The 22,400-nt window shown below is 40.9% G+C and overlaps 1 protein-coding gene across 1 annotated transcript in view; it reads right to left on the bottom strand.

The window, feature by feature from the left end:
- Positions 1 to 1,140: 1,140 nt before the first annotated feature.
- CACNA1E (calcium voltage-gated channel subunit alpha1 E) overlaps positions 1,141 to 22,400 on the bottom strand; it is a 334,730-nt gene continuing 313,470 nt past the window's right edge. The window contains exons 45-48 of the mRNA XM_058178755.1: positions 21,316 to 21,444; positions 16,227 to 16,407; positions 3,039 to 3,229; positions 1,141 to 1,680 (exon numbers count right to left, since the gene is read on the bottom strand). Coding sequence (XP_058034738.1) covers positions 1,141 to 1,680; positions 3,039 to 3,229; positions 16,227 to 16,407; positions 21,316 to 21,444 — 1,041 coding nt within the window. The remainder of the gene's footprint in view (positions 1,681 to 3,038; positions 3,230 to 16,226; positions 16,408 to 21,315; positions 21,445 to 22,400) is intronic.

Here is a 22,400-nt window from a genome sequence, read left to right as displayed (position 1 = left end):
ATTAAAAACAAAAACAAACGTAGAAACTTTCCCACCAGATCCTTTTCTTAAGTCAACTCAACTCTTCTGAAACACAAATGTTCAGTGTTGGCATGTTCCCCTCTCACCCTACCAAATTAAAAATAACTTTAAAGCTCATTTAAGGAGAAGATCAGCACCAGTGGTCTCCATAAAGCCCTTACTACTAGGCTAGGAGATGCCAGCAATGTACAGCTTTCTTTTGAGAGGAAGTCTCAGGTAAGTATTTGGAGAATTTGAGTAAAAATACTTCCCATCTCTGAGGGGAGGTCAGACAACATATAGCCTTAGCAGTGGCCTTTACCAATATATTAAAATAAATCTCTACACATACACACTTTCCACTCTTTCTAAACTCAGAATATGTGCCCAAGAACAATGGGTTAAATACATTTAGGATCACAATTCTCTCCTTTACCACATTGATAGTGGTACTTTATGTATCAGGTTGATTTCATTAAACCAAATGTTTTTCTCACTCTTGCCCAGGCAAAAGTCCTCCAGTGTCCTCTCTTCCTTTCACCCTATTCTCTTTAAAAGTATGTCCCAAGATTAGTAGTTTGTTTTGTTTTTGAAAAATGGGCTAACTTGTCTAGAGGACTACAAAAGGACCCAATGCCGGGATCTCATCCTGAAGCAGCTCTGCATAGATCCAGCAATGAATTCACTGGTCTTATTGGTCAACCTGTAGAATGGGTCCCCCCAAAAGATACCGTAAGGCCTTTCTCAATCCCTGAATCTCTCACATGATCCCACCCACGATCACCATCTTGAAATTCTTCTTTCTGGGGGGAGGAAAATGATGCTTTAAAAACCTTTAGTCTTTAGCTTATTTCTTGCTCTGCTTTTCCCGTAACTTCTACCCTCCTTACTCTTGGCTTTGGGAGACACCATCTCAAGTGGCTTTGTGATGAAGGTTGCTGTTGCCCTGTTTCACTGTCATTTAACAAGCCGGTGCACCTTTTCTGTGCAAAAGAAAAGAAGGGAGACAAAGAAGCTGTGAATTGACTTTGTTTTGCACGAAGGCTCTGATTTTTTTTCCTGCATTTGATTTCCATTTCATTTCATTTCAAATGTGGCAATCAGCATGCATCATAGGGGACAGGGGAGAGGAAGTAGCTTCTAGCACTTGTCATCTTCTTCCGTATCGCTTAGTACTTCGATGCCAGCCCCATAGATCATGCTTTGTGATGCTCCTCTTCTCCTCCTCCGGTAATGCCCATTGGGCATCTGCCAACCATGCCTAGAGCGAGGGCCTGATGCAATTGTGTTGGAGCGGCCAAGGCTAGTGGCCACAGCAGCCTCAAAAGTGAGTGTCTCCTCCTCACCACAGTCTGAAGCATGGGAGTCATCCTGGAGCATCAGGTAAGGCTCTGAGATGTAGCGCTGGGGAGTGGAGAGAAGGCTCTGCTTTCCCTGGAGGGAGCTGGAAGACTCAGTCAAGCAGGTATTGTTTGTCTCCAGAGTCCCAGAAAGCAGAGGGGAGCCCCCCTCACTGTCGTCAGGTGGTGGGGAGGTGTCACCACAGTGCTGCATCATAGCAGTGTAGGAGATGAGAGGTCGTGGCTTTGGTGGCACTGGAGGGAGTTGACGGCGGCTTCGCCTTGGTGTGCTGGTGTCAGACAGAGAAGGGATGGAGCTCTCGCTCAAGGAGCCTGTGCCCTGCAAAAAAGGGAAAAGCCAGATACAGAGTTCTGGAATGTTTAGCAGACACCAGGCCCTGCCTCAGCTAAAGCTGGGAGAGGCAGGAAGGGCAGAGAACACTTTTGTCTTTGTTGATCAATCTTTCCTGAACTGAAAAAAGTTTTATAAAGTCCCCGTCCACTTATGAGTCAAGTGTGGAATTTGGAAAAAAATTAGAAAAGGCACAATTTAAAATAATGCTGAAGCTTCATATAAAGGTAGCGGTTTCCCCTGTCCAGTCATGTCTGACTGTAGGGGGTGGTGCCCCTCTTGTTTCTTAGCTGAGGCAGCCAGCGTTGTCCAAAGACATTTCCTTGACCATGTGGCCAGCATGACTATATGCTGAAGTATACAGAATGCTGCTATCTTCCCATTGAAATGGTACCTGTTTATCTGCTTGTATTTGCATGCTTTCAAACTGCTAGGTTTGCAGGAGCTGGAGCACGTAACAGGAACATGGCACTTTGGTCTCAAACTTGGGCTGTCAGCTTTCCACTGACAAACTCAGTGTCTTTAACTGCTGAGCCATTGTGCCCCCTGAAGCTTAATGTAATGGTCATGAATTTCTATTATTCTGGATATTTTTGTTGACTTCCTCTAGATATCAGTCTTTTGGTATTATTGTAATGTTTTAAGGGGCTGAACACTGAAATACAAGGGCAATAGTTTGGTGCTACAATTTAGAGAGCCAGTGGAGATTTTCATGGCAAGTAAGAAAATGTATTTTCACCATAACAGAAATCTATGGGCACCAACACGTTATGGAGACCCTCATAGTATCTGCAGGTTACTCGCCCTAGGCAAAACAATGCATTACAGAGACATTGAAACTGTGAGCCAAAGGATGGATCCTTGTTTGTTCTCCATATCTTTGTAATATGCTTCTGGCTTGTTCTAGCTTTTTATACATGAATATCTTCAGTTTAATTTTTGACAGGATTTCACCCCATGTTAAGTCAATGAAAACCAATTAGTCTGTCAAAAGCTACTTTGTGCATTTCACACACCCCTCTAACATGAGCATGCAAAACAGAGTGGAAGCTTTCATTTACTGTATATTTAACATACAATGCAAAATATTAATCAAAAGAGAAGACGCCTTTTTTTTAAATTGTACATTGTGACTGATCATAATTATAGTCTGAAGCCTGTTCTAATGAACCATAACTAAAACTAACTTTCATTTATCTGATACTAAATATTATAGTTAGTCAAAAATGGAATCAAGCATTTCTGAAAGGCTCCTTGTAATATATTAGGAAAGGGTAGCAGTTGCTCCAAACATTTCACCAATATTTCCAGATATTTTTCTTGATCTTTGCCAGTTTTACACTCACCTGTCTGTTGGGAGTTTGTGACCTGCCTTCACTGGGAGACCTGGAATGATGTCGCTCTGGAGAATCAAGATCTGCTTGTGGATTCCTTTCCTCTGAGTTGCAACGAGAAATATCTGGAGAGAGTAGATGCCTTCGTTCCTTGGATCGGCCTCGTTCTCTGCCTCCTGACCGATGCGTATCAGATCGATGGCCTATTTATTAAAAAAATGGCAGGATTATATGAAAACTTCACACTTGGGAACCTTTGAGCAGTCTGAATGCCTTCTGCCTTCTGTATAGTGTTTAATATGAGAAATATTTTTCTCTTCCTTAACCTATCCATCAAAAGCTATCACTAATACTTTATTTTTCTCTTTATATGACCTTTCCACTGCTTTACTGTTTATATGACCTTTCCATTGCTATTGAAGCCATTACTATCTTTTACTGTACAATATTTATCTTAAAAAGTATATACAACAGCCTAAAGCACGGCTGTCAAACTTGTTGCATCACCTTGCCATCATGTGACATATTGCGACTTTTTGTTCCCTTTGCAGAGCTGAGGTGGGCATGACACATCCAGCCCGCAGGCCGCCAGTTTGTCACCCTGGGCCTAAACATTCTACTTTTGCATTTTTTTGCATCAGCTTACAGCCATTGTTCCTATAGTATAATAACACCACTGTTTGTCATGGGTTGCTCTTTTATTCTAAGTAGCCAGCGTGGTATAGTTAAAGAAGAATATGAGGCTAACACTAGGGAGACTCAGGTTCAAATTTCTACTGAATGATGGAGTTTGCTATGGCACTACTGTTGTATCTCAGATTGTATAAAGATAAACTATTAGTAGAGAAAACCACATAGGTTGCTCTGGGTTGCTTAAAAAAAGGAGGGATGTAAGTGTAACATATAACTAAATTCCTATAGTCCTGGCAAATTAAATCTTTGTTGGTGTTATATTTTGACACCACTAGTTCAATATTGTTAAATCACTGCTTTAACTTCTTCAAGTCTTTCTGTTTGGCCTTGCCAAGCAAGAACAGTGGCTGTACATATTGTTGCACACATGCAAAGAAATGCAGTAAAGTTCACAGTTCTTCATACAGCCATTTTAGCCATCCATTTATTTTAAGAGCATATTGGTATTTGGACTCCAAACTCTCTTAAGGCATATTCCAGAATTTTGCACAATCATTTCTTACCTTCTTTCTCACCAAGTCCTGAACTGACAATTTTTTTCTTTTTGTGTTCCTAGCCCATTTGCAGAAAAATCTGTCCAATTTAATGGAAAAGCTGAATTCATCGATTATAAAGCAGGATTCATAGAATTAAATGGATGAACCCTGTCCTACACATGCCAGTGGAAAAGGCCTGCTACGGATCCCGTCAGGTAAGGAATTGGAGCAGGCAAGGTCAAGGAGAAGAGCCTTTGCTGCTGTGATCCCATCCTTATGGAACAATCTTCCACTGGAGGTGAGAACTGCACACTCTGTTTTGGCTTTCTGGAAAGGTATTAAAACCTGGCTTTGCCGGTTGGCCTGGGGCCCAAAGGGGAGCGCTCACTGCTGGAGGTGGCTGATGGGATAAGAGGACCTCATTCTTGGCCCATCTGTTCCTTGGCTCTTGTAGACATAGTTTTAGCACAGTTTTTAATAATATTTTAATGTCAGTTTGTTTTAATCTTTTAACTATTTTTACTTGTTTCTACAATTTGTAAGCCACCCAGATTCACCTTGTAGGGGAGATGGCATAGAAATTTAATAAATAAATAAACTAAAACTGCACATCCTTAAAGATAATCATCTGAAGGCATCTAGTTGAGGTCACCTTATTTTTAGATTAGATTAGAATTCTTTATACTGCACGAATCAAGAAGAGGGCCATGAAAATATTTGCAGATCCCTCGCATCCTGGACATAAACTGTTTCAACTCCTACCCTCAAAACGACGCTATAGAGCACTGCACACCAGAACAACTAGACACAAGAACAGTTTTTTCCCGAAGGCCATTACTCTGCTAAACAAATAATTCCCTCAACACTGTCAGACTATTTACTGAATCTGCACTACTATTAATCGTTTCATAGTTCCCATCACCAATCTCTTTCCACTTATGACTGTATGACTATAACTTGTTGCTGGCAATCCTTATGATTTATATTGATATATTGATCATCAATTGTGTTGTAAATGTTGTACCTTGATGAACGTATCTTTTCTTTTATGTACACTGAGAGCATATGCACCAAGACAAATTCCTTGTGTGTCCAATCACACTTGGCCAATAAAATTCTATTCTATTCTATTTATTGGCCAAGTGTCATTGGACACACAAGGAATTTGTCTTTGGTGCAGATGCTCTCAGTGTACATAAAAAGAAACGATACATTTGTTAAGAATCACAAGGTACAACACTTAATGATAGTCATAGGGTACAAATAAGCAATCAAATCATACTAGGAAACAATCAATATAAATCGTAGGGATACAGTAACAAGTTACAGTCATACAGTCATACAGACATAAGTGGGAGGAAATGGGTGATAGGAACAATGAAAAGAATTTTGATTACTTAATAGCTGAATTTAGCTTGCAGATGGTTTATTCTCCCCCCAAAATCACTTTGTTGTTGAAAGGAATTGTCTCGCCCTGATCAAATGAACTTATCACAAGACAGAAAATCAACTTTCTAAACTAAGCCCCTTCTTTATACAAGGCAGGAATTAATTCAGTGTGGAAAGAAAGAAAAGGAGCAAGTTTTCATCTGCCAATAAAAGACAAACCAGCTCAGTAGTTTAATGGCTTTTAAAATCAAGATGTAAAGGTTTAGTGCTATAGGTAGACATCTGTTTGCAGAACAAAATGTTATTTTTGGTTTACGTCATAGAACTTTTATCAGAACTAGCTGTAGGTGCTAAATATATATCAGCTATGGCACAAAAGTGGCCTCGGCCATATTGCTGGAAGTAAATAACTTAGCATATCATCTTCCAACAGAAATGAAATTCATAGTGTATGGAAGAGCAGGGGAGAAGCCCAGATCAGAGTGGGATGGAAAACAGAGACAAACATATGATTATATTTTTTTTAATCGTTTATTTGACTATATAAAATAAGGAAGGAAAGTGTTTCTCTTTAAAAAAGAAGGGAAGAATCAGGAAAACCATACCATCTTGACTGAGCCCAGGTGGTGCAGTGATTAAGTGCTGTATTGAACGCAAACTCTGCCCACAGCCTGGAGTTCAATCCTGATGAGGCTCAAGGTTGACTCGGCTTTCTATCCTTCCAAAGTTGGTAAAATGAGAACCCAGATCGTTTGAGCCAATATGCAAATAATGCTGACACTGTAAAACTCCCAGAGAGTGTTGTAAAGCACTAAGGGGTAATATATAATTGTAAATGCTATTGCTATTAACTAAGGATGTTTCCACCCAAAGATTTTTCATGCAGTAAAATTTTGACAGGGTATATGTGTCTGTATAATGTCATCTCGCAGTACTCATATGCTGTCCTACTGCTTCTGTCCTTTCTTTTCTACAAACATTTTAGAAAGACGGAAAAAATGGAATACTGAAAGCTTTTTTCCCTCTGTGGAAGGATTCCAAATAATTAGAACAAGGATGCATAAGCGAGATATGATAAAATGTATTTGAATGAAAGGCAGATGAATCATTCAATCATTATTTGATAAAGTGCTTGGCAAAATGCCTTTTATATGGTTTGATTTCAGGAAAAGACATTGATGTAGTTTTTATAGAATGGTCTGCATTCTATAAATTAGATCCTTATAAAATAGAATATATAAATAGTATTTGGAAGTAGAAAACGGAATTCTGCAGCAGGATGTCTCAATTATGCTTATTAAAATAAAATAATTAACAATTTGGACAAAAGAATCAGGTCTTTTTGCCAAAAAAACTGTAATTAATATAATTTTCTCCAAACTATTGACACTGGAATCAGAATTCAAAAGGATTTGTCTGCAAATAGCAGGATGTTGTTCATTAGTGACAAATCTGAAGTATCCACATACAGGAAATAAAAAAACTGAATACACATACAGTACACAAAACTAACAGAATGAAGAAAAAGTGGATATCTAATTGCAGTACAGAGAAGAAACTGGGCTGGAAGGGATAATAGGAATAAATTGAAAAACTGGCAAAAACCTAAAGCATCAGCTTGTCATGTCTTAAGCAAATGTGGTAGGCAGTCATCAATACAAAAGTATTCTGATTTATTTAATGGTCAGTCAGCCTATCCCTCACCCCCCCCCAAATAAAAATAGGCATTAATTAGTTCAAGGAGATATCCAAATTAAGTGCCAAATTTCCTCTGACTCCATCAACCAGTGTTAAAAAGTTATGTGTTTAAAATGGGAATTGTAGTCTACAGAGGTTCAGTATATTTAGTTCGTATTAAGGATTCATAAGAATTATGTTCATTGTTAAACTGCCTTCTTTATAGTAAATATTAAAATTTTATTAAGACATTATACATTCAATTTACTATTGCCCCTAAGGCGTGGTAGGCAACCTGAAACCTCACAGTGCAGGTAGTTCTTAAATTTTCATTTTGTGCATGGTGGGGGCATTTTGGACCATATTGCCAGAAATTGGAGGCCAGGTTTCCTGCCATTTCAAAATGGGAAACACATGATCTAAAAATAACATCTTGCTTAATAGCAGTTACAAAGCAAGGAAAAATGCCAAACTTCCCCTCAGAATTCAAGTGAGCAAACAGAAACCAGGTCTATCGACTCCGTGTTTACTCTTCCCACCATGATTTTCAGCAGTCAACAAGCATCTCTAGGTTGCTCATGTCTAAGAACCAGGCCAGGTTTGGTTTTCCTGCATCTAACTAAAATAGACCAGACTTCACTATAATTTTAAAAACAAAACCAAGATGGACAATCCTCATTGTGTCAAAGTACAGCCAAGAACTATTGTGGAAAAGTTAGAATCAACTGACTTTAAGAACAGCTGGCAATTAGTGCAGATAAATTTACTTCGTAATTTCAAGAAAATGCACAAACTGAAAAATATTCACTAAAGATACCTTAAAACTATCTAAGGATATGAAACGATATCAAAGTTCATAAAATAAAATTGCTTAGAAACTATACCAATGGAAATATGTTTCTATAGAGAAATGCTTTATGTATCCATAAGTGAAAGAATCTGATGTATGGAGATAGTTTCAAACAACTTGCTAAATTATTTTGTTAGTCTGAAATTAAAAAAAAGTTTTTTTTTTGGGTTTTTTTTGTTTATATCCCGCCCTTCTCAGGACGGCTTACAGTGTATAAGGCAATAGTCTCATTCTATTTGTATATTTTTTACAAAGTCAACTTATTGCCCCCCCAACAATCTGGGTCCTCATTTTACCTACCTTATAAAGGATGGAAGGCTGAGTCAACCTTGGGCCGGGCTTGAACCTGCAGTAATTGCAGGCTACTGTGTTCTAATAACAGGCTCCTTACAGCCTGAGCTATCCCGGCCCTTCTGTATAGAGAGAGGGAGAGGCTGCCTCTGTGATTTTGATCTTGTGATCTTTCAGTCAATTACCACCCTCAGGGTAGAAGAATGTGGCAGGCAGTGCTGTATTAATTCCAGTTTGTCTATGTATTTTTTTTAAATAAACCTCTTCTGTAATCTGTGTTGTCTATGTCGAAATCTTACCTTGTAAATAGTAGAAAATGGACTTTCTCCACTATTGGTAGAATGAGTAATTGAAAAAGAGGGAGAGGAGAGGAGAGGAGAGATGTGATGGAATGTATTGGAGCAGATTCCTAGGAGAGAAGGGATGCATTCTAGAGCAGGGGTCTCCAACCTTGGCCACTTTAAGCCTGGCGGACTTCAACTTTGTTGAACTAATAGTCTACTAATACTACTTTGTTGAACAGTCTACTACTATTTTGTTACTACTACTACTAGTAGTAGTATTTATTACTACTACTACTACTTTGTTGAACAGTCTACTACTACTACTACTACTACCAGTAGAATGAGTAATTGAAAAAGAGGGAGAGGAGAGGAGAGATGTGATGGAATGTATTATTTATTTATTTTTATTTATTTATTTATTTAATCATATTTATATACCACCCTATCTCCCGAGGGACTCAGGGCGGTTAACAGCCACGTAAAATATACATAAATACAAGTTAAAACCCCAATTAAAAAACTTATTAAATACGGCCGAATATTAAAACCCCAATAGAATAATAAAAACCCCATTAAAACCAAATTAAAAATTTTAAATCCTAGTCCAGTCCTGCGCAAATGAAAAGATGTGTCTTAAGCTCGCGGCGAAAGGTTCGAAGGTCAGGAAGATGACGAAGTCCTGGAGGAAGTTCGTTCCAGAGGGTGGGAGCCCCCACAGAAAAGGCCCTTCCCCTGGGCGTTGCCAGCCGGCACTGCCTGGCTGACAGTACCCTGAGGAGTCCCTCCCTGTGAGAGCGAACGGGTCGGTGGGAGACAATCGGTGGCAGTAGACGGTCCCGTAAGTATCCCGGCCCAATGCCATGGAGCGCTTTAAAGATAATTACCAAAACCTTGAAGCGCACCTGAAAGGCCACAGGTAGCCAGTGCAGTCTGCGCAGGAGAGGTGTCACATGGGAGCCACGAGGGGCTCCCTCTATCACCCGCGCAGCCGCATTCTGGACCAACTGGAGCCTTCGGGTGCTCTTCAAGGGGAGCCCCATGTAGAGAGCATTGCAGTAATCCAGATGAGACGTCACAAGGGCATGAGTGACCGTGCATAGGGCATCCCGGTCTAGAAAGGGGCGCAACTGGTGGACCAGGCGAACCTGGTAAAAAGCTCTCCTGGAGACGGCCGTCAAGTGGTCTCCAAAAGACAGCCGACCATCCAGGAGAACGCCCAAGTTGCGCACCCTCTCCATTGGGGCCAATGACTCGCCCCCAACAGTCAGCCGCGGCTGCAGCTGACTGTACCGGGGTGCCGGCATCCACAGCCACTCTGTCTTGGAGGGATTGAGCTTGAGCCTGTTTCTCCCATTCAGACCCGTACGGCTTCCAGACACCGGGACAGCACTTCGATAGCTTCGTTGGGGTGGCCCGGTGTGGAAAAGTACAGCTGAGTATCATCAGCGTACAGTTGATACCTCACACCGAAACCACTGATGATCTCACCCAGCGGCTTCATATAGATGTTGAACAGGAGGGGTGAGAGGATCGACCCCTGCGGCACCCCACAAGTGAGGCGCCTCGGGATCGACCTCTGCCCTCCTGTCAACACCGTCTGCGACCTATCAGAGAGATAGGAGGAGAACCACTGATAAACGGTGCCTCCCACTCCCAATCCCTCCAACCGGTGCAGCAAGATACCATGGTCGATGGTATCAAAAGCCGCTGAGAGGTCTAATAGGACCAAGGCAGAGGAATAACCTCTGTCCCTGGCCCTCCAGAGATCATCAACCAACGCGACCAAAGCCGTCTCAGTGCTATAACCGGGCCGGAAGCCGGACTGGAACGGGTCTAGATAGATAGTTTCATCCAGGTACCGAGGTAATTGACATGCCACCACATTCTCTACAACCTTCGCCGCAAAGCGAAGGTTAGAGACCGGACGATAATTACCTAATTATCCAGGATAATTACAGCTGGGTCCAGGGAAGGCTTCTTGAGGAGAGGTCTCACCACCGCCTCTTTCAAGGCGGCCGGAAAGATCCCCTCCAACAAAGAAGCGTTCGTAATCCCCTGGAGCCAGCCTAGTGTCACCTCCTGCGTGGCCAGTACCAACCAGGTGGGGCACGGGTCCAGTAAACGTGGTGGCGTTCAACCTCCCCAGCAACCTGTCCATATCCTCGGGAGCCACAGGGTCAAACTCATCCCAAACAGTCTCAATAAGACAGCCCTCCGACATCTCACCTAGATCCACCCAATTTTGATCCAGACCGTCCCGAAGCTGAACGATTTTATCGTATAGATAACCACTAAACTCCTCGGCACGTCCCTGCAATGGGTCATCCCGCTCTCCCTATTGAAGGAGAGAGCGGGTCACCCGAAACAGGGCGGCCGGGCGGTTATCTGCCGACGCTATGAGAGAGGAGACGTAGCAATGTCTTGCTTCCCTCAGAGCCACTAGGTAGGTCCTACTATAGGACTTAACTAGTGTCCGATCAGCCTCTGAACGACTGGACCTCCAGAAACTCTCTAGGCATCTTCTCCGGCGTTTCATCTCCCTCAGCTCCTCGGAAAACCAAGAAGCTGGTTGAGATCTGCGCCGGGTCAGAGGCCGCAAAGGCACGACACGGTCTAAAGCCCCAGGCCGTTCCCAGGCCGCGACTAGTTCCTCAGCCGTGCCATGGGCTAGACCCTCAGGAAATGGCCCAAGCTCCCTCTGGAACCTCTCCGGGTCCATCAGGCGCCTGGGACGGAACCAACGTATTGGTTCCGTCTCCCTGCGGTGTTGAGTGGCGGTCAGAAAGTCCAGGCGAAGGAGAGAGTGATCTGACCATGACAAAGGTTCAATGACTAAATCCCTCAAGTCCAGATCCTTCAACCACTGATCAGAGATAAAAATCAGATCCAGCGTGCCACCCCCAATGTGAGTAGGGCCATCAACTACTTGGGTCAGGTCTAAGGCCGTCATGGAAGCCATGAACTCCTGAGCTGCTGTCGACGACATGCCGGTTGATGGCAAGTTGAAATCCCCCATGACAATAAGTCTGGGGGTCTCAACTGCCATCCCAGCAAGCACCTCCAGGAGCTCGGGCAGGGCAGCTGTCACGCAGCAAGGAGCCAGGTACGCGACAAACAAGCCCATCTGACACCTATGGCCCCACCTCACAAAGAGGGATCCACACCAGGCCATCTGAGGTACAGTGGTCTCCCTCGGCTCTAGACTCTCCTTAATCACAACCGCCACCCCCCCACCCCTACCCTGGGCCCTCGGCTGATGGAGTGCCCGGAAACCCGGTGGGCACATTTCAACAAGGGCACACCCCCTTCTGTGCCCAACCACGTTTCTGTAACGCCCATAAGGTCCGCGGAACCCCCCTGGATAAAATCATATATTAGGGGAGCCTTATTGACCACGGACCGTGCGTTGCACAACATCAGCCGAAGGCCCAGGTTCTGAGGGTCTCGACCATCCGGGGAACGGGAGAAGTCTGAGGGATCGGGACGCGCGATCGCCTTCAAACATCAAGTGCGCGCCCCCGGAAAACGATACGATCCCTCGCTTCCGCCATATCTGCCCCTCCCACTTACCGTACAAATAGGACCACCCTCACCAAAAGGAACGCAATCTTCCCCCATAACCTTCGAACCTGTTAGATGGATGCCGCGAGCACACGCAGGAACTGCCCCCCCAACGGGCTACCCCCAGCACCCGCCCTTGCCCTCACCCCTTAAAAACTCCCTATCTAAAAAATCCCAAAGGCTCTTCCTCGACGCATGCCTCATATTAGAGCTGATTCCTAGGAGAGAAGGGATGCATTCTAGAGCAGGGGTCTCCAACCTTGGCCACTTTAAGCCTGGCGGACTTCAACTTTGTTGAAACAGTCAGCTTTGCTGGCTGGGGGATTCTGGGAATTGAAGTCCGCCAGGCTTAAAGTGACTAAGATTGGAGACCCCTGTTCTAGAGGAGTAAGATGCAACTCAGTTCAGACAGTTTGTGTGAGAGAAAGAAAGTGAAGACAGTCTATCCTTAATAGTTTGCAGAATATGTGCTTCATGTGGGTAGGAGATTGCTTCAGTTTGACAAGATTGTATCTATAGGTATGGAACAATAAAGAAACCTTCTTGGGATATTTGACATGTGTCTTTCTTGGTTTTTAGGACTGGAGAGGAGGAGAGCTGTTCTGAAGAAGGTCCACTTGGGAAATACAAAATCCATCCCTGCCTGAAAGCCAGCATGCATGCCCACCATGAAATTAAACTACATGTATTTATTTGTTATACTACCTTTCTTTTCAGTTCTTAGTATAAAATTTCTCATGTTTTGCATACTTTCTGGCTCAGCACAATTGAAAATAATAAAAAACCCTGCATCAAACAAATAAAAAAAAAATCAGTCATAGCTGCCAGCAAAATGCACCATGAATTGACCATATCAACAGTACACAAGAGATTATTCCATTGTTTAATGCAGCCTAAATTCTCAGCAAACAAAAGGAAAAAACAAGCCTACCTTCAAACCCACCACTTCCTCCCCTCCGAAAATAATGTAGTTCACGGAATGCCAGATGATTAGTGAATGACAATACTCAAAGCCAACTGACCAGAGTTATTCTTTGCTTTCACCTTCCACTACTGAAATTGCATCACTATACTTAATGATGCTACTGGGATTAAGTAACATGCTAACTGAAAAAAAGAAAGGATCAAGAAGTAATTCCTTGAAGGCCTATTGAGAACTTTGCAGACTTTAGGTGACCCAAAGTACATTTTTATATTGGACATTTTCGAAAACAGGAGAAACTACAGAAAGCAATTGTAATAGCAGTACCTAAAACAGAAGGGTGGGTTAGGGTTAGGATTATCCACCTTCCTGAGACAAATCTCCCCCCACTGTAAATCACTAATGTATATGTCTATCCACATCTTTAGAGACTACACTGTTCTTACTCTTTAATTCCTTAATGTATTTTCTAAGGTTTAAGGGGGGGAAAGGAGAAACTGAGGAAAATCAGGAGAGAGTTACCACTTGATGATTGTGCCAGCTGGCTCCATGAACAAGGCACGGAATGGCATTATAAGATTAACATCTAGAACTTTACTCTTTTCACCTTCCACTTCTGAATGCTTGTGATTTAATTATAGCTAGTCCTCCACTTACAAGAGTTCATATAGTGTTCGTTTAAAGTTACAACAGCATTGGAAAAAGTGATTTATGACTATTTTACATGCTTACAACCATTGCAGCATCCCCATGGTCATGTGATCAAAATTCAGATGCTTGGCATTGGACTCATATTTATGACAGTTGAAGTGTCCCGGGGGTTATGTGATCCCCTTTTGTGAATTTCTGACTAGCAAAGTCAATGGGAAAGCCAGATTCAGTTAATAATTGTGTTACTAATGTAACAACTGCAGTGATTCACTTAACAACTATGGCAAGAAAAGTCTTAAGTGGGGTAAAACTCACTTAACTGGCTCGCTTAGCACCATAAATTTTGGGCTCAACTGTGGTTGTAAGTGGAGGACTACATGTATCTTGTCCTGGTCCTGAACCCTAAAAAAAGCCATCTCTCCCATTTGTGCTGGTGTGTTGCCCATTTCGACAATAGGAAATTATTTTTAAAGCTCCTGCAAAGCTTTGCACACAAAAGAACCCCATTTCTATCCTTGACATTTCAAAGTAAGACTGGGAAAGTACCTCCCCTCCCCCCCCCCAATTTAAGCACTGAGTAAGATGGACCAGTGGGTTGTCTCAGATTAAGGTTGCTTCCTGCATTCATATTCTTAATATGAGTCATAAATTACTAAGAACACTTATGGAGCTATATGAATAAATAAAAAGGCAAAATATAAAAAGGAATCTGAGAGGCAACATGTGGCTGCTATAGAGTGACTAACATTTTTGTTAGAAACTACTCATTATGTTAATATGGATGAAAAATTTCCATTTATTAGTGATATTTCAAAGCTGACACAATAGAAATCATACTGGAAAATATTATCTTACCTTTTATATCTTAATTAACACAGTATCGTTTTACAAAAAATGTTATGGAAAATAAATTCATGCCAAATGATACAGTTTATTACCATGTTCTCTTTCTTGTGGGCTCAAAAGTCTATAATATAATACCAAAATATGGTACTGAAACATTGGAAACAAAAGCTCCTTTCTTTCTAAAAACTTTCTTTTTTTTAACCTCATCATGGAGCTTGTTTGTCCATTGTAGGAGCAAATCAGATGGAGAAATCAGGATTCCAAGTATTGTAATCCCATAGAAATCCTGAAAATTTATTACCTTTTTAAAACACCATTCTTATTCTGAGATTTCAATCAGAAAGGACTAATAAGCATTTAGAGGATATTGTGATTCAAATGTTAGCTTAAAATGATTGCATACAAGAATTAATTTAGGTACAGAAACAGAAAGAATAAAACCTAAATCTGAAAGTTATTTTTATATCAAATACTGTATCCTGCATTTCAGTTAATGCCTTTTCTACATGACCTTGTTGAAAAAAGGTTATTGTAATTAAGTCATGAAATTTAATTGGAATTTAAGAAATTAGCTTTTAGATGGGTGAGGGCCCATTAGCACTTGAAATGCAATGCTATTTGTAAGATGAATAATATATTTAAATAGTATAAAACTAGCAAAGAGGTGATGACTTAAAATAGAACCTATTTAAAAACTATCCATGTAAGTCTTTCAACAAGTAGTCTGTATTTTTGAGGCTGTGCAAAGTTCCAGACTCAAAAGGCAAGGAACAATTCAAAGTGTGTGTAGCTGTGCATGTAATATCTGATGGAAACTCTTTAAAACAGCTGCAGCTTCACCTGGGATGTGCAGCAGTTGACTTTTGATCCTAGGAAAGATATGGTGAGTTCATATCCAGATCTGCTCATAGCCTTAGTGTTTTCTAACTTTACTCAATTTTGGTGGAAAAGATCATGAATTTGTGGCTTCAGAAGAGTCCAGCTCACTTCATCCTTTAGATTTATTTTAAAAAGTCCCACCCATCTTGTTCTGTCCCCCCACATCGCCTCCGTCCGAGTGATAGCTTAATTAGCCTGCACTATCAAGTCTGGCAGCAAACTAGTGAGCGTCTGCCAAGTGACTCTTATTTCCCTTGATGCCGATGAGTCACCCAGCAACAAACAGTACTTCAGCTCTAATTAAGCAGTTGATTTGCCTGCTACGAAGAGGCATAGCAGCCCTCGCTGGTTTTATATCCTGTGGCTCCATGACTCAGCACTTCCTAGGCCTGCCCCACCTCTGCTTCTGTTGTTCCCACCTCTCCTGCCTACGAAACCTAGGGTCCAGCCAGGCCTGATTGCCATCAGCTGGATCTGGAGGTGTGGCCTGGGGGGGGAAAGAGTCAGGGGACGGAGGCCTCGTTATCTCCTCCACCTGGCCTGCCTCTGGCTCCTGGAGTTGAGCCAGGGCAGCCAGTGCTCCCGAGGTAAGTCCTGATGGCCCTTCCCCCTCACTTTCCAAGTCACCTTCTGGCAGGGGGCCCGGCTCGGGGGGCGCAGACACAACACATCTCCAGTTACCTGAGTCTGTGTTGAGACGGCGTGAAGACAGGTGCAATGCAGAATGGTAACTGCGACGACGAGACTTGTAGGTATTTTCACTACTCCTTTCCATTGAGAACTCATCCAGCCAGGAGGAATTTGTCCGCTTGTCTCGGATGGTAGAAAATGAGCGTCTCATGGAGCCAGGATCTGTAACTACCTAGAAATGCATCCCAGAATGGAAGAAGGATTAAAAGTTGGCAGGTGCCTACTGGTTTCAGCAGACGGATTTGCTAGTTAAGTATACTTAATCTCAAAGGGAATTATCTCATTTGGCCAAGAATAAAGACATTGTAATACCAGTGAGGTGCGAAGGAAATTCACTCCCCAATTTGGAGCATATTTTGGCTAATATAAGCTTATCTATTTTGCCTTCCTCTAGGCTCTAAGGTTCGTCCAGTGTTTGCATCTTTGTACTCATGAGACTAATAAAATAAGAAGTAGCAGAACAAATTATGTTTTATAGGTAGGTAATGAGCACTTTCACATGATCAGGCTTTGCACTGCCCAAAGCTCCTGCATTGAAGACTTGAATTGAAATGATGCATGGTTGAACATTCTGCTCTATTTTAGTGATCAGGATGATATGGGAATCGGAATATTTAGTTTTTGTAAGCCTGTAGTGTTCACAGAGCATCAAAAGTCAATAAAAACTTGTTTTCCTCTATCAAAGAGCGCACAAAGGTTTCAGCCTATCAGTGTGCATCTACTGGACAGTAACTGAGTGCATCACACTCTTCTCTGACTTTCATGCCAAGCAGCCAATCTGCTTCCTCTTATTAATTTTATAAATAACTCAAGGTGGTGAACATACCTAACACTCTTCCTCCTCCTATTTTCTCCACAACAACAATCTCGTGAAGTGGGTTGGGCTGGAAAGAGTGACTAATTCAAAACTACGGAGCCAGCTTTCATGCCTAAGGTGGGACTAGAACTGACATTCTCCTGGTACCAAAACTGGTTCTCATACAGGAAGCATTTGTCTTGTCCACCAAGGTGATATAGCTAGTAAATGAACATCACCAACTCTTTGGGGAACTCTATTCATTTTTCAGGCAGACCAGAACCCATGTTAGTCATGTTCTTGGTGTCATCTAATTCATTGCCTAGTTACTCAAATCTTCTCATCCCAGATCTATTGACTAAAAACAAGGACTAAGAATTTTGACTCAGCAGCTTGGCCTACATAATTTTCAATCTGCTTGAAATGAGAGAGATTGTTAGATCAGGTGTTAAATCTACACAGGATAATGGTCTTACGCTGAAAAAGAGAGCTATCACTTTAAACTGAATGAATATGAGCCAAACTATTTCACGTAATTAGGGAATACACTCTAGGGGAGTCTGGAAATTAATTTTAAGTATGTTATGAAATGCACCATTCACTCTTTCCTACTGAGAGAGGTCAGTAATGGCAGAGAAAAGCTTAATGGCTTCTTTCAATTCTAGCAGGCCTATAATACAGCCTAGCTCAGTAAAGTATGTGGTGCCTTGCTTACTGATTCATTGATTAGTGTTCAGGATTTCAAGATATTATACATAACACTCCTCCCCCCTATGTTTCTCACAACCACAACCCTTGGGATAGATTAGACTGAGAGACAGTAATTAGGCCAAAGTCATCCCATGAACTTCTGTGGGAAGTCTGAGGACAGACTAGAATCTGCAATAGCTTAACCGCTGTACCATACTGATATTCTCTCCTATTAACATTAAAATAAGACACAGAATCTTCACTTTTTTTTAAAAAAAGTCAGTTTTAAAAGGGGAAACAGACTGTAGTTTTTCACTTTGCAAGGACATTTATACTCATATAGGACAATAGCTTTCTCTAGTGACCTAGGAATAGATTTGCCAGCTAAAATTAAATCTTGGAACAAAACCTGAACTGCATTAAGTCTATTGAGGGATAGCTAATATCAAATTGTTAAGTTCAAAAGAAAGGGAAGAAATGCTAGAAAAGAAAGGACAAAAATATATTCTACTGCAATTTTTGCAACAGAACAGAATGCTCATTATACAAAATTGCTATTGGGCATTATTGTATACTTAAAGCCATCCAAAATTTAGATTATGATCTGAATCACACTCTGAATATGATTCAGAGTATTCAGAGTAACTCTTGTATGATCTATTTTTCCTGTGAATTAACTACTCTATCTGGGTTGTATTAATTTGAAGTAAAAATCTATCATTCCAATTAATTCAATTTGTAGCTTAGAATTCACATGACCAAATTGTTTTCCATATACAAGCTTTGCCTATACACAGAAAAATTACATATTCCCAGAAAAAGAGCTTTACTCTAGTCTTCCTTCTAACATCTGAGTTCTAGATCCTAGGTACTTCTTTCATATGGAGAATATTTTATCTATATGGCTTCACTTTTGCAGACTCAACTGGAACAATTCAGCCACTATGACACTAGGCCTTAAATATTATTTATTTATTCATCTAACTAGATATTTCTTGGTATCCCTTCTCAGCCTGGTTCCTGACCCTTTGTCTGCTTGTTCTTGTTTTTATGTTTCTTGAATCTTAAAATTTCCACTCCTTTCCTTCCCACTGATTCTAACTTTTTCCAAAGCAATGCTCCACAGAAGCTCTATTTATATTAAAGTACTGGAATTTTGAGGTAGGGAAATATTTGATTTTTATACAACTGGAAAGTATGATACAAGGAGCACTAAAAGAGAAAAAAAAACTGATCTGTTGTGTGATGCAATGTCAATATCAGACTGATAATACAGTAATCTAATAAATCTGCAAAATCTACAAGACTTGAGATGGGAAGATATGAAGAATGCTGCCCCATAGTGTAACTTTTACTCTGTCCAGCAACATGGTTGTCCAATGTTTTGGCAGTCAGAGTAACAACGGTCATAGAGTCTTGCAGCCAGACAGGAAAGTGAAGCTCTGCAACAGGCAAACTGGAACTCAGGATTTCACCTCCCTTCCTCCTCCATAAGACTGACTTTGTGTATAAGGAAAGTCTTCTCCTTTTCCTTTCCTAAGGAAAACACTACTTCCAGGTTATATCATTTATACTGGCTTTAGCTTGTCTCAGGAGTTTTTGGGTAATAAGACGTCAACGGTATGTGGGCCATCTTTGGGCCAGAACATGGATACTGTATGGAACAGTACTCAATTTCCTTAATAACCCAGCCCAAGTGCCTTCAGGGTGGGTAGAATCTGATATTGAAATCTTAATCGCTGAAAAATTGTATAAATTATTATTACAAACCCAAGAAGGCATTTTATCTCTCTGTTAATCAAAACTGATTACAAGACAGACAAACAGAAAAAAAATTCTACTCAACAGACAAATACATGGATAATGGCCAAGACTGACCAGGACAGGATGCTAGGCAGCAGGCATGTAGACAAGTATATTAGGACAATGAGGCTTGAAAGAGAAAGTGGCTAAGTTTAAAGGGAAAAATGCATCCAGATGACAGAAGTAAAAGGATTATTTCAAATGGTTGGGATTCTTGCTATAATCAACAATAGGTTTGGTTGAAATAGAACAGGAAGATGGCTCCCTCAAATCTCCTGCTGTCCAGGGTCTCTGAAGTATTGGAAAAAGGTTTATGGATTGATTAAGGTGGTAGCTGGGCAAATTAAGATAGAGTTAATTATAATAGAATTCTTTATAGAATTCTTTATTGGCCAAGTGTAATTGGACACACAAGGAATTTGTCTTTGGTGCATATGCTCTCAGTGTACATAAAAAGAAAAAAAATGATCTGTTGTGTGATGCAATGTCAATATCAGACTGATAATACAGTAATCTAATAAATCTGCAAAATCTACAAGACTTGAGATGGGAAGATATGAAGAATGCTGCCCCATAGTGTAACTTTTACTCTGTCCAGCAACATGGTTGTCCAATGTTTTGGCAGTCAGAGTAACAACGGTCATAGAGTCTTGTAGCCAGACAGGAAAGTGAAGCTCTGCAACAGGCAAACTGGAACTCAGGATTTCACCTCCCTTCCTCCCTTCCTTAAGGAAAGCCTTCTTTTCCTTTCCTAAGGAAAACACTACTTCCAGGTTAGATCATTTATACTGGCTTCAGCTTGTCTCAGGAGTTTGTGGGGAATAAGAAGTCAACGGTATGTGGCCATCTTTGGGCCAGAACATGGATACTGTATGGAACAGTACTCAATTTCCTAAATAACCTAAATAACAGTACTCAATTTCCTTAATAACCCAGCTCAAGTGCCTTCAGGGTGGGTAGAATCTGATATTGAAATCTTAATCACTGAAAAATTGTATAAATTATTATTACAAACCCAAGAAGGCATTTTATCTCTCTGTTAATCAAAACTGATTACAAGACAGACAAACAGAAAAAAAATTCTACTCAACAGACAAATACATGGATAATGGCCAAGACTGACCAGGACAGGATGCTAGGCAGCAGGCATGTAGACAAGTATATTAGGACAATGAGGCTTGAAAGAGAAAGTGGCTAAGTTTAAAGGGAAAAATGCATCCAGATGACAGAAGTAAAAGGATTATTTCAAATGGTTGGGATTCTTGCTATAATCAACAATAGGTTTGGTTGAAATAGAACAGGAAGATGGCTCCCTCAAATCTCCTGCTGTCCAGGGTCTCTGAAGTATTGGAAAAAGGTTTATGGATTGATTAAGGTGGTAGCTGGGCAAATTAAGATAGAGTTAATTATAATAGAATTCTTTATAGAATTCTTTATTGGCCAAGTGTAATTGGACACACAAGGAATTTGTCTTTGGTGCATATGCTCTCAGTGTACATAAAAAGAAAAAAAATGATCTGCATTGTTGTAGCCCAGGACAGATATTCCAACTTCCATCCGTAAAACAGGACTGGAATCTTCTTTGTTTCATTGGGGCACTGTATTCAGAACCTATAATACTAGAATTAAAGTAATGTTCCATGTTCATAGGGAGCCAATTGAATTGGTATCAGTGACAAATTTCAGCCTCTTTCACTGTTCAAATAAAGCAACAACCTTCTATAGGAAAGGATCATGTAGCTCCTGTAATGATATATTCCTATTTTTAGTCACCATTTCACCTGGTTTTACCTGGGGATCCACAGTCAGGCGTGGCATGGAAGAAGCCCTCCCAGATACAGCTCGTTCTTGAGTATCCACCGGGAGATAACTGCCACAGTTAGAGGGCTGCACTCTTTTAAACTCTCTAATTTCTGGCTCCTGGAAATAAACACACAGCCAAACTCATGGGATTTCATTTGGTTATACTGCTTGCCATTTTTTGCTGGCATTGTTTTTATCCATGTGGTAGGAATTGGTTGAGAATAGGGTTTAAATGAAGCATAGTGAATGCTTTCTGTTGCCCTTTTTAAGTATGCTGAATGTGTTTAACACGATTACAAACAGTAACTATACTTTTAGTGCTAAAAATATATATACTCATTTCAGTCTAACAGATCAAGGAAATTCAGACTGCTTGCTTTTTCAGCATACATTTTCTTGCACTCAGATATCAAGTTTGGATTAAAATAAATAAAAATTAAGCCTGGCTTCACGATTAAGTGCCTTTCTGATTTAAATCTAGCTCTGATGTCTCAGCAATTTGATTTTTAAAGCCTGCTGGTTCATAAGAGTGATGTGTGTGTGTGTGTGTGTGTGTATTTCCTTCCATCAACCATCCTTCTACTTAATCATCAGTAAAAGCTTTGCCAGGAATATCCTTAAAATGAATTTTTAGATGCTTATGTAATGGTTTCACTGTTTGTCTTTTGCTATGCTCAATGATCAAAATGGATTTTTATTGTTGTTAGATCAAGAGAAATTAGGAATAGAGTATCAGTCTCCAAACAGAAGTCTGACAAAAATAGTTTATGTGTTCTTTTCAAGCACAGAAAGTCTAAGAAGGCATAATGTATGTGTGTGCGTGTAATACAAAATTTATGGATAGAGTGCAACATTCTGAGAAGCACACAGAGAAGAGTGGAAATAAATGCACAATTATACACCATTGGATTTCAACAAAGGTGGTGCACAAATGTGCACACACACACAAATAGACCATTTACATATGCAGACATGAATCCCACCAGGTAATAAGGTGGCTGCAAGTGTGGGTCAGAGGCATGTAATCCACATTTGTGTGATATGATTCAACAGTTTGGTTTTTGAACATGAAC

The sequence above is a fragment of the Ahaetulla prasina genome, chromosome 3 (genome assembly GCF_028640845.1).
Source record: "Ahaetulla prasina isolate Xishuangbanna chromosome 3, ASM2864084v1, whole genome shotgun sequence".
NCBI lineage: Eukaryota > Metazoa > Chordata > Lepidosauria > Squamata > Colubridae > Ahaetulla > Ahaetulla prasina.
This window is presented reverse-complemented; position numbering and strand designations above follow the sequence as displayed.